We start from the raw sequence: 13,581 nt of genomic DNA on the forward strand, positions 1-13,581 counted from the left end.
ATAGCAATGGAGATATTATCAAAGAGATTGCCACCAAAGCAGAATTACTAAACACAGTCTTCCAAAATGCCTTCACAAAAGAAGACACAGTAAATATTCCAGAATTTGAATCAAGAACAGCTGCCAACATGATTAATGTAGAAGTAAATATCCTCTGAGTAGTGAAGCAACTTAAATCACTTAATAAAAGGAAGTCTTCTGGTCCAGAATGTAAACCAATTAGGTTCCTATCAGAGTATGATGATGCATTAGTTCCATGCTTAACAATCACATAGAACGTTCGCTCGATGAAAGATCCGTACCCAAAGACTGGAAAGTTGCACAGGTCACACCAATATCCAATAAAGATAGTAGGAGTAATCCACTAAATTACATGCCCATATCATTAATGTCGATATGCAGCAGTATTTTTTAACATATATTGTGTTCGCACACTATGAATTACCTCAAAGAAACTGGTCTATTGACACACGGTCAACATGGGTTTAGAAAACATTGTTCTTGTGTAACATAACTAGCTCTTTATTCGCATGAAGTGTTGAATGCTATTGACAAGGGATTTCAGATTGATTCCATATTTCTGTATTTCCAGAAGATATTTGGCACTGTACCACACAAGTGGCTTATAGTGAAATTGTGTGCTTATGGAATATCGTCTGAGTTATGTGACTGGATTTGTGACTTCGTGTCAGAGAGGTCACAGTTTGTAGTAATTGACGGAAAGTCATCGAATAAAACAAAAGTGATTTCTGTCATTCCCCAAGGTAGTGTTATAGGCCCTTTGCTGTTCCTTATCTATATAAATGATTTGGGAGACAATCTGAGCAGCCGTCTTAGGGTGTTTGCAGATGATGCTGTCATTTATTGATTAACAAAGTCATCAGAAGATCAAAACAAATTGCAAGACAATTTAGAAAAGATATGTGAATGGTGTGAAAATTGGCAGTTGACCCTAAATAACTAAAAGTGTGAGGTCATCCACATGAGTGCTAAAAGGAATCCATTAAACTTTGGTTACACGATAAATCAGTCAAATTTAAAGGCTGTAAATTCTACTAAATACCTGTTGTTGTTGTTGTTGTGGTCTTCAGTCCTGAGACTGGTTTGATGCAGCTCTCCATGCTACTCTATCCTGTGCAAGCTTCTCATCTCCCAGTACGTACTGCAACCTACATCCTTCTGAATCTGCTTAGTGTATTCATCTCTTGGTCTCCCTCTACGATTTTTACCTTCCACACCACCCTCCAATACTAAATTGGTGATACCTTGATGCCTCAGAACATGTCCTACCAACCAATCCCTTCTTCTAGTCAAGTTGTGCCACAGACTTCTCTTCTCCCCAATGCTATTCATTACCTCCTCATTAGTTATATGATCTACCCATCTAATCTTCAGCATTCTGCTGTAGCACCACATTTTGAAAGCTTCTATTCCCTTCTTGTCCAAAGTAGTTATCGTCCATGTTTCACTTCCATACATGGCTACACTCCATACAAATACTTTCAGAAACGACTTCCTGACACTTAAATCTATACTCGATGTTAACAGATTTCTCTTCTTCAGAAACGCTTTCCTTGCCATTGCCAGTCTACATTTCATATCCTCTCTACTTCGACCATCTTCAATTATTTGCTCCCCAAATAGCAAAACTCCTTTACTACTTTAAGTGTCTCATTTCCTAATCTAATTCCCTCAGCATCACCCGACTTAATTCGACTACATTCCATTATCCTCGTTTTGCTTTTGTTGATGTTCATCTTATATCCTCCTTTCAAGACACTACCCATTCCGTTTAACTGCTCTTCTAAGTCCTTTGCTGTCTCTGACAGAATTACAATGTCATCGGCAAACCTCAAAGTTTTTATTTCTTCTCCATGGATTTTAATATTTTGCAGCTGTGACTTATTAAACTGATTGCTTACCTAGGAATTACAACTATGAAGAACTTAAATTGGAAGGAACACATGGAAAATGTTGTAGGGAAGGCTAACCAAAGACTGTGTTTTATTGGCAGGACACTTAGAAAATGTAACAGATCTACTAAGAAAACTGCCTACACTGCACTTGTCCATCCTCTTTTAGAAAACTGCTGTGCAGTGTGGGATCATTAACAGATAGGACTCATGGAGTACATAAAAAAAGTTCAATGAAGGGCAGCACATTTTGTAATATCTCCAAATATGGGAGAGAGTGTCAACGAAATGATACAGGATTTGGCCTGGACATCATTAAAAGAAAGGCGTTTTTCGTTGCTACGGAATCTTCTCACAAAATTCCAATTGCCAACTTTCTCCTCCAAACGTGAAAATATTTTGTTGACACCAACCTACACAGGGAGAAATGATCACCACAATAAAATAGGGAATTCAGAGCTCGTACGGAAAGATATAGGTGCTTGTTCTCTCCACGCACTATACAAGATTGGAATAATAGAGAATTGTGAAGGTGATTCAATGAACCCTCCGCCATGCACTTAAATGTGATTTGCAGTGTATCCATGTAGATGTTGATGTAGATAACCACTCATGACTCTAGTCCTCTGATCACTTTCATGAACCAGTTGCGAAGAAGCAATCCTGCTCATCACTCAAAATCACCTGGAACTGTAGAACATAAATGTAGCCTTTGCAAGGGTTTAGGCTGCTTGTCACAGAATTGAGGAACTTCTGACCCACAATCCATCCCACCCCTACCAAAGACACATTTCTCTGCCCAGTCAATCTATTAAAACTCCTGTTCCACCCTTACATCACACCTACTTCCAGCCCTTGTGAATGACCCATATGCGAGATGTGTCACAGGCACCCATCCAGAAAAACATGCTCCAGTCCAATTTCAGGCCTATGCTATCCTATCATAGGCAGAGCCACCTCTGAATCATATACTGATGCTGTTGTAACTTTTGCACCACCTTTTACGCCTATATGCTGTCCAACAAAATGAATGCCCACTACAAAACTGTGGCCAAGAACAGTGCTGAACAACTGACAACCCCATTGATGTAACACACCACTGAACACATTGTTATTGACTTTGGTGGCTGCTTTGCAACCCATACCATCTGAATCCTACTCCTCCACTCCCACCCCACCCTCTCCTTTCCACACCACCCTCCCCTTGAAAATACCAACATCTTTGAACTAAACATATGGAAATCATCCTTACAACGTATCCTTTGATCCTGCACTCCTCCTGGTCTCAATCTTGCCTATCCCATCTCTCACATCCACCTCTCTCTTGCCCTTATATGCACAACTTCTCTCATACTGTGATCACAACCAGTCCCGTCCCCCTCCTCTCCCCAGTCTCTTATTTGACTCCTCCACATCATTTAGTGCCACATGCCTGCACCAGAGTAAGGCCACCAGTGCCACATTGCCATCCCTTGTATTTACTTTCTCTTCCTCCCTGCAGTCGGTCACCTTCCCCCCATCTTCAAGTTTCATTTTTTCCTCACCTGCTTCACTCAAAACAAACCCTCCCTCATTGAGCTGCAATGCTGGTAGATCATAGTTGGCCAGGACAATGCATATGTGCAGTTGTACATATGTTTTGTACAAGTTATCTCTGAAAAAGGATGTCATCCAACAGCTTAGCCATGTCTTCAGCCTTTTTATGAGCCTATCGATGACTCAGCTCCTTAACTACCGAGTGAGGTTTTACCTTTACTTATTCCATTGTCTACTTTCCATCAAGGATTTTTCATTATGAAATGAGTAAATATAAGTTCATATGTTTTTAGGTAGTGTGAACTGTAGATTGTATTATATTTTATAAGATTGTCTGCCAGTTTTTCAGAGGATTCTGTTATGAAATATAGAATTTGTTTTTGGCAAGTCTTGTTACTGAAAGTAGGTTATTGTCTTTGTTTGTATCTCTAATCATTTACCATATTTACATCTGAAAATCATTAATCTCTTTTTATGACTGTATGAATAAAGTAATGTAGAATTTTATATAAATATTTCTTGTTCTTTTACTTCCTATTGGAGCATCTCAAAAATTTACATGCTTGTTTACAGGTTACAGCTAAACTCGCTTTGGCAGCCACTACAGGAATAGATATAGATCGTCTGCGTGATGGCTATAGGCCCGTGGCACGAAGAGGGGCCATTCTTTTCTTTGTACTTTCTGACATGGCAGGAGTCAACCCTATGTACCAATATTCACTCACAGCTTACTTAGGAGTGTTCTTGTATTCTCTACGTAAAGCCATGCCAGACACTGTACAAGCAAAAAGACTTGAAAATATCATAAATACACATACTAAAAATGTCTATGATTATGGTTGCACAGGTATGGAATGGATGTTTTATTTATTTAAATCTTTGAAAAAGTGTTTTTTTTTTTTCTTTTTTTTTTTTTTTTCTTTTTTTTTTTTTTTTTTGTAGAATTCTTAAATGAAAATTGTTACCTGTTACGAAGCATACAAACATCAGCAATAGACTTATAATTGGCTTCATACACTTTATAAATTTTTTCTTTGGTTTGATTGTATTGGGTGGATTATGTATGTTTCTAAGTATTTTTAATGTTTTGGATAAACTATTTAATCTGTACCTTAATGATCATTATTTATTCTGATTACTGTTTACACTGTTACCTTAATACAAGTAGCATCCTGTATTTCCAGTGACAACTGAATCTAGGCCATCATGTTTGATACCACCATGAAACATTCTTGTATTGGTAATTACATTACATATTTAAATATGTCTGCCTGTGTCTGTATGTGTGTGGATGGATATGTGTGTGTGTGCGCGAGTGCATACCCATCCTTTTTTCCCCCTAAGGTAAGTCTTTCCGCTCCCGGGATTGGAATGACTCCTTACCCTCTCCCTTAAAACCCACATCCTTTCGTCTTTCCCTCTCCTTCCCTCTTTCCTGATGAGGCAACAGTTTGTTGCGAAAGCTTGAATTTTGTGTGTATGTTTGTGTTTGTTTGTGTGTCTGTCGACCTGCCAGCACTTTCATTTGGTAAGTCACATCATCTTTGTTTTTAGATATATTTTTCCTACATGGAATGTTTCCCTCTATTATAACCACAATTACATTGTGATATTGACTTCATTTGTTTATGAAATACTGACTTCAGTTTTTTCAAAACCACACTTTGTATTAGGATGTTGCTTTAAATACTACAATATTGACTGTCAGAATCAGACAATACATATGACATTCAGTTACCCTTTTGGAGAGAGTACATGGAGTCCAAGGAGAAATGTTCAATATTCTTCAGTACAAGAGATAATTCACAATAGTGAAGAAGAACAAGTGCTCATAGCTATTGTGGTATGCATTTTAGAGCCCATGTTTACTAGACTTTTTTGCTTCAAATGATCATTCCTGTGATACCCATGAACGTTGATCACTTCTCCTTGGTCACCCCAATACCATGCTGATTGTATGTGACAAAACAGTATGACAAATATGGGGGTGGGCTCAAGACCTTATACCTTATACAAAAATTCTGCTACATTACCGCATGTCATTTACCAGCTCAAAGATTCAAGATACATTTCTCTATATCCTTCCAGGTCCTACATAGCTTTTTCTACACTGCATCTTTTGGAGAATGTGTAAACAAATGAGTTAGGCTTCCCCATGATCTGTGGGTTTTTACTAGGATAAAATTCTCCTACTCCTGATTGGAGTATGCATGGTGTTGATTAAATTTAATAACACAAAAGCTTATTTAGTGATATCCACAGCTAAAAAGCTTTATGTTAAGTAAAAAACACTACTGCCACTGTATGATTACTTTATAAAATAAGACAGTTTTGCAATGTTAGTTACATTATCAGGTGAAGTCCTGAATAGAAAGAAACTGTGACATAATACCAGAAAGTGACAACCTTGGATAAAAAGAATTTCAAATCATTGTCTAAAGTGGCCAAGTGTAATATAAAATGTGGCAATGATCAGTACTTACAGTTACAAGATAATACTGGAGTATAATTCTTATAATTTCACACCCCACGATAGACTAATGTAGAAGAGGGGCCAATAGCTAGAACCTAAAAAGGAATCTAAGTAAACAGATTTAAAAAATCATCCCATGGGGGGGGGGGGGGGCAGGGGGGGGGGGGGGAGTGGAGGAGAACAGCAGAAACTGGTAAAAACCCTACCATATACAAATATATGATGGGCCGATAGACAGGTAACATGTGTGCAGAAGAGTAAGGCAGTTTCTGAGCATGAGAAAAGTAGTAGGAATTGGGTGCACACAAGCTTACAAAGTCAAATACTTGCAACAGAAAATACAAACTTCATATTATTGGAAGAAATTAATGGCACAATGTGGGAAACTACTAAAAAATGTTAAAACTCTTTGAAGAAACTCAAAGGAGAAGGGCCCATAAAGTATCAAACCACAATAAGACTCTAGGATGGGAGAGAGATATGCATAAGGAGGCAATGCAAACAGGTAAACAGGACAGGTTACCAGTTGAGATAGTCAAAATTAGCTAATATTGATGTATGTTTCAATTCCACTTGAAAGTATGCCTAGGAGATTGCTTTAAGGCATGATAGATCTCTACTTCTTCTATAACATTAGGAACACTGTCCTTGTACTTCCTTTAGGAACACTGTCCTTGTACTTCCTGTACAACACTGAAAGGTTGGATGAACCTTAAACCTGGCATGAAATGTTCTACCAGTCTAGCTGATGTATTTGTATGGGCAGTCATTATAGGTAATTCTGTAAACACCTGGAGACTTAAAAGTATCACCCTTCATTTTTTCACCTCTCAATAGCACAGAAATCCCTGAACCACCTCTATTTCCTCCACAAGAAACTGTTACTGTGCAATACTCGTTATATACAAAACATCTCCAAAATACAAACTCTTCCACTCCAACACCTGGAGGAGCATCCCAGACATTGCCTCCATAAACTGTCCGACCTGTTGAGATCCTGCTCCCTCCTTGGGGCACCACAATCCAAGAACACCCATTCCCCTCACTGTGAAATCCCTCATCAACCTCTCATAGCACCAATACTCTAACTAGTTAATCTCTTCAATTTATGGGATCCTCCAAAACTCCCTCTTAGCACCCCAGAAACCCAGTACCAAAGCAAACCCAAATCACTGTTGTTAACCTCTCCACCAAACATCTCAGTCCACAGAAGTTTCAGTCCTATTCAAAGATCTAATTGTCAGCCCAATCCTCAAATTCAACCATTCTGGACTTCTTAAAGACCTAGTCTCCTTCTCCCAATCCCAACAACGGAGACACTTCTTTGCCACCAATCCCTCCAACCAAAGGCAATCTAAGCCCAACATTAACCTTTGCCTCTCCCAGTTCATACTACCATCCAACTGTGACACTCCCTCTCCCGCCTAACCACCCCCTTGTCAACTTCCAGGAATTCCTTACCCCTAAATTGGGCTCATCATCGTGTCCCAAAGTCCCTTCCTAAGCACACTAACTTTTCACAAGAACAAAAGATAGCTATACATGACCTGAAAATTAGACCCTCCCACATCAAAGATACTAATCACATCCTTCACAGTCTTTCCACTATCCCACACATTTACCTCCCAGAGCCCTACTTGGCACTATTGATGCCGTCTCCCCATACGCAACCATCCCTCATGCGCATGGCCTTGCCACTATCAAATACTACCTCTCTCAAAATCCTTCAGACTCCAAACCCACCATTTCATTCCTTATGCATTTTACTAAGTATGTGCTGACAAACAACTCCTTTTACTCTGAAGCAAAGGCTTACGAAAAAATCCACGACACCGCCAGACCCACATGGCAAAATCCTATATCAATCTGTTTATGGGTCATCTAGAGGCACCTTCCCAGCCTCCCAAAACTACCAACACCAAGTCTGGTTCAGGTTCATTGTTGATACCTTCATGATCTTGCCACAGAGCCAAGACATCGTATCTCCATTCCTTTGCAACCTCAACATCTTTTCTCCCATCCACTTCTCTGTTCATCCTCTACCCAGCATGCCACCTTCCTGGACATTGACTTCTCCCTTGTTGATATCTCCATTCACACATCTGTCAACATTAAACCCAATAACCACCACCAGTACATGCACTTCTATAACTTTTACTGTTTTCACACCAAAAAATCCCCCCCCCCCTCCCTCCCCATACAGCCTAGCCACTCTTGGATAACATATTTGCAGGGACAAGAACTTGCCCACTATGCTGAAGGCCCCATAAAGGCCTTCACAGACAGGCAATACTCCCATACCTGGTCTACAAATAGATTTTCTGTGTCATATTCTTACACACCCTCAACCCACCCATCATCCCCAACAATCGGCTACAAGGAAGTGCCCCCTCATCACCCAGTATCATCCTGGACTGGAACAACTGAACCATATCTTTCAACAGGGCTTTGATTATCTCTCATCCTGCCCTGAAATGAGGTTTGTCCAACCCAAGTTTGTTCCCACACCTCCTAAACTGGTGGTTTGTTACCCAACTGGCCTACAAACATCCTAGTCCATCCCTATGCCACTCCCACATCACACAGGGATCATATCCATGTGGCAGATCAAGGTGCAAGATGTGCTCATTCCACCCATCCAACACCTCCTACTCCATTCCTGTCACTGGTGTATTCTGTCTTGTCAGAGGCAGGGATACCCGTGAAAGCAGCCATGTCGTATACCAACTCTAATGCAAACACTGCACAGCCGTTTATGTTGGTATGACTACCAACCAGCTGTCCATCAGGAGAATGGCCACTGCCAAACTGTTGTCAAGAATGAAGCAGACCACCCGGTGGCACAACATGCAACTGAGTACAACATTAGGGCATGTCAAATACTCTGATTTCATTTTTTCAAAAAATGAGGGATTCATAAATTTGCATTTTGGTTTGCAATTTCCAATTATATTTACAAGAAATGGCAGTTTCATTGCTTTGCTTGGTAAATAGCTACTTCAATTTCATGATATTTTGACATTTCATGTAAAATTCTCTCAAACTGTCTTCTTTGAAGGAGTGCCTTCTTATTATTATTTCTGTCTGTACTTCTGCTCTAAGGATAAGAATATAATCGTTTTGAGCCACTTGAAAGTTATTAAACTGGCCTTACTCATTTGCAGAAGACTACACACACAGTGGTAATTTTTGTTTTTATTGTTGCAAGCACATATACACTCCTGGAAATGGAAAAAAGAACACATTGACACCGGTGTGTCAGACCCACCATACTTGCTCCGGACACTGCGAGAGGGCTGTAAAAGCAATGATCACACGCACGGCACAGCGGACACACAGGGAACCGCGATGTTGGCCGTCGAATGGCGCTAGCTGCGCAGCATTTGTGCACCGCTGCCGTCAGTGTCAGCCAGTTTGCCGTGGCATACGGAGCTCCATCGCAGTCTTTAACACTGGTAGCATGCCGCGACAGCGTGGACGTGAACCGTATGTGCAGTTGACGGACTTTGAGCGAGGGCGTATAGTGGGCATGCGGGAGGCCGGGTGGACGTACCGCCGAATTGCTCAACACGTGGGGCATGAGGTCTCCACAGTACATCGATGTTGTCGCCAGTGGTCGGCAGAAGGTGCACGTGCCCGTCGGCCTGGGACCGGACCGCAGCGACGCACGGATGCACGCCAAGACCGTAGGATCCTACGCAGTGCCGTAAGGGACTGCACCGCCACTTCCCAGCAAATTAGGGACACTGTTGCTCCTGGGGTATCGGCGAGGACCATTCGCAACCGTCTCCATGAAGCTGGGCTACGGTCCCGCACACCGTTAGGCCGTCTTCCGCTCACGCCCCAACATCGTGCAGCCCGCCTCCAGTGGTGTCGCGACAGGCGTGACTGGAGGGACGAATGGAGACGTGTCGTCTTCAGCGATGAGAGTCGCTTCTGCCTTGGTGCCAATGATGGTCGTATGCGTGTTTGGCGCCGTGCAGGTGAGCGCCACAATCAGGACTGCATACGACCGAGGCACACAGGGCCAACACCCAGCATCATGGTGTGGGGAGCGATCTCCTACACTGGCCGTACACCACTGGTGATCGTCGAGGGGACACTGAATAGTGCACGGTACATCCAAACCGTCATCGAACCCATCGTTCTACCATTCCTAGACCGGCTAGGGAACTTGCTGTTCCAACAGGACAATGCACGTCTGCATGTATCCCGTGCCACCCAACGTGCTCTAGAAGGTGTAAGTCAACTACCCTGGCCAGCAAGATCTCCGGATCTGTCCCCCATTGAGCATGTTTGGGACTGGATGAAGCGTCGTCTCACACGGTCTGCACATCCAGCACGAACGCTGGTCCAACTGAGGCGCCAGGTGGAAATGGCATGGCAAGCCGTTCCACAGGACTACATCCAGCATCTCTACGATCGTCTCCATGGGAGAATAGCAGCCTGCATTGCTGCGAAAGGTGGATATACACTGTACTAGTGCCGACATTGTGCATGCTCTGTTGCCTGTGTCTATGTGCCTGTGGTTCAGTCAGTGTGATCATGTGATGTATCTGACCCCAGGAATGTGTCAATAAAGTTTCCCCTTCCTGGGACAATGAATTCACGGTGTTCTTATTTCAATTTCCAGGAGTGTAGTTCCTTCCACTTTCAAATTCTGAAAATTTGGAACCATGGCTAATAAAAGGAAGCCAAAGTTGGCAAATACTACTCACATGAGTAACTTCATTGGAATTGGTTGAGAAATGCTGCTTTCTGAACTCCAAACTCTGCATGGTGTTCTAAGGCTTCTGGTAGGCAAGCAGAGTGGAGAGAATGTCAGACATTACCCAGCAGTCACTCTTAAAAAGGATATTTATCCAAAAGTGCTTGAAAAGTGGTGGCTAGCAAATAGTTGTTTTGTGTTACCATTTTTTTTTTAAATTATAGAGTCATAGTCCTGAAGAAGATAGAAGAAAACTGGGGAAAGGCCAAAGCATATCATTTGGCAGGGGAAAACTGGATGTGAAAAGAGGCTTTCATTGCAATGTTATACAAGTTCCTTGATATCCTCAATTGTAAATGTGAGATTAAACTATGTTCAGAACTTGAGGGACCATGTACAGTTGATGCTAACTGTAAACATGGAGTACACATCTCGTGCTTCTGTTCTAAGGACATGAAGATCCTTGTCAAAGAACTGGTGTTTAAAAGGTCAAAGAGAGAAAGGTGGATCTGTTGGATGACATCACATTGGGTTACCATGTCTACCTGAGTGCAGAAGACAAATTAAAAATCAGAAGAGGCAAGAAATGAATTAAAAAGAATTTCAAATATAAGTAGAAAATGAAGGAAGAGCTAACAGTACAGTCAAATGAAATTGCTTTCTACCAAAAATAAAATTATTAGGCAACTGATATTTAAGATGAAGATTCTGAAGAACCTTTTCAGGTATCATGTGATGATTCTGATGTACCCTTTACCTGAAGTACAATTTAGTATAATACATTACAATTACACAACATTGCTTAGCAAAGTATTAGGTATGGTGCTGCTCTGCGTGTTACACCTGCTACTACAACAGCCACAAATTGGAAGCTGGTTAATTATTGAAGGAGACAGGAGACTCACAGTTGATCACAATAAAGTAAAAAGGGCCCAAGAGAAAGTAATGAATTACTTGATGAAGAATTTCATGATAAATGTTGGATAAGCAAGATTGAATGTGTCTTCTTTGATGTATGCCAAGATTCCACTGAAGTTCCATTACAAGAAATATTGTGAAAGAAGAGCATTTCATTGTTTGCAGTCAGCCACATGGAAGGTATCTTCACCATTTTACTCCAGAGAAAGAATTAACAAAAAGAAATCCTGCTGAAATTATTGCTAACCACCTTGTGGGTGTTTTAAAGAAAAACAGCATTGGTAAAAGTTTGCAGACTATCGGTGGTGACTGAATGACTTTTAACACTGTTTGGGACGAAGGAGTCATGCATTGGGTTGAGACAAAGCTGAATCATAAACTCATCTGGCTGGTTTGTACTCTTTGTACTAATGAGTATCTGTGAGCCACTTGATCAAACAGTTGGTTTTGAAAACTTTGTCTAACAGAACAGCAAGTGGAGTGGTAGGTTTGGCTACATGCTTCATAATGCAACAGAACTTGAAATCAGTACTTCATTTCTCAGAAATTCCTTTCCAGAGCCTCTGGTTCTACTGAGTGACACTGTTGTCAAAGATCTCTCTACAAAGCAGGCTTATGAGTACAGGATAACTAAGGCCTTAAGGACAGGTGCACTTCCAACTGATATGGCAGTATTATAAATTGGTACTGCAAGCCACTCTCATGGGTTAACAACTGCAAATAGGATTTGTTGTGTATGGCTTTGAAAACATGGCCTTAGAGGCAACAACTTGAATACATTGTTGCCATTTGCTACCCTTTCTGGTTTACAATCAAACTGAAATTCTCATAGATGGAAGATCGTGGCACATTCTTTTATCAACTGAAGCTCCTAAAATCTCAGAAGAAGGCAGTAGCAAATATTGTTTTGCCAATAGTCCATCATTCATCAGGGTTCACATTTAGCGAATGGTGCTTCAGACACTTTTATGCATGGAAGACCAGGAAGAAAGGAAAGCAGGGATCCAGAAGGTAACTGAATTGAGGAATGAAGATAATATTATACCAGGAGAAATATATGTTCACCCTACCCTAAAGAAGACACATCAAGTTGCAGATAGGCACCACTGACACTTACATAAAGCTTTCAGCAACAGCCTTCATCAGTAAAAGAGAGACACACATCATTCACACACACAAGCAAGCACACCTCACACACACACGACCCAAACTCCAGCATCTCAGGCCGGAATGCAACTATCATGTGGGATGTAAGCAGCAGTCTGGAGGAGATGGGGAAGGGGAAGGGATGGTGTACAGATGGGGATAGAGATGAACACTGTTTGGTGGAGTGTGCAGGGACTAGAATCCCAACATGCACAGTGTTGGGATTTGTGGGGCAGGGGGGTGGGAGAAAAGAGCAAAAAAGGAGAGGAGCGGGGAAAGATGGGTGGGTGCATTGGCAGAGGGCTGCAAATCAACAAGGTGGGAGTTGAGAATGGGGATGAGATGATAGGACAGAGGGGGTGGAAACTGTTGGGTGGAAGGTGTGGTCACAGTATGCTACCATAGGTTGAGGCTGGGATAATTATGGGAGTGGAGAATATGTTATAAGGATAACTCTCATCTGCACAGTTCAGAAAAGCTGATGGTGGATGGAAGGATCCAGATGGCTCAGGTAGTGAAGCAGTCAGTGAAATCAAGTGTGCTGTGTTATTCTATATGTTGTGCCACAGGGTGGTCTACTCTAGTCTTGGCTACAGTTTGGTGGTGGCCAGTCTTCCTGGTGGACAGCTAGTTGGTAGTCATGCCAATATAAAAAGCTGTGCAATGATTGCAGCAGAACTAGTAAATGATATGGTTGCTCTCACAGGTGTCTCTGCCCCTGTTGGGGTAGGATAAACCTGTGACAGGACTGGAATAGGAAGTGCTGGGAGGGAGGATTGGACAGGTTTTACACCTGGGACTTACATAGGGATATGATCTTTGTGTCAAGGGGTTGGGATTGGGAGTGGATATAGATGGGCTAGGATGTTGTGTAGGTGAGTGTGTGA

General features: G+C 41.7%; 1 protein-coding gene across 1 annotated transcript in view; it reads left to right on the plus strand.

The window, feature by feature from the left end:
- The window catches only part of LOC126484896 (dynein axonemal heavy chain 10), a 1,141,797-nt gene that overhangs the window by 896,741 nt on the left and 231,475 nt on the right, over nucleotides 1-13,581 (plus strand). The window contains exon 55 of the mRNA XM_050108495.1: nucleotides 4,023-4,296. Within this exon, the coding sequence (XP_049964452.1) occupies nucleotides 4,023-4,296 (274 nt within the window). The remainder of the gene's footprint in view (nucleotides 1-4,022; nucleotides 4,297-13,581) is intronic.

This window comes from Schistocerca serialis, chromosome 6 (genome assembly GCF_023864345.2).
Source record: "Schistocerca serialis cubense isolate TAMUIC-IGC-003099 chromosome 6, iqSchSeri2.2, whole genome shotgun sequence".
Classification (NCBI taxonomy): Eukaryota; Metazoa; Arthropoda; class Insecta; order Orthoptera; family Acrididae; genus Schistocerca; species Schistocerca serialis.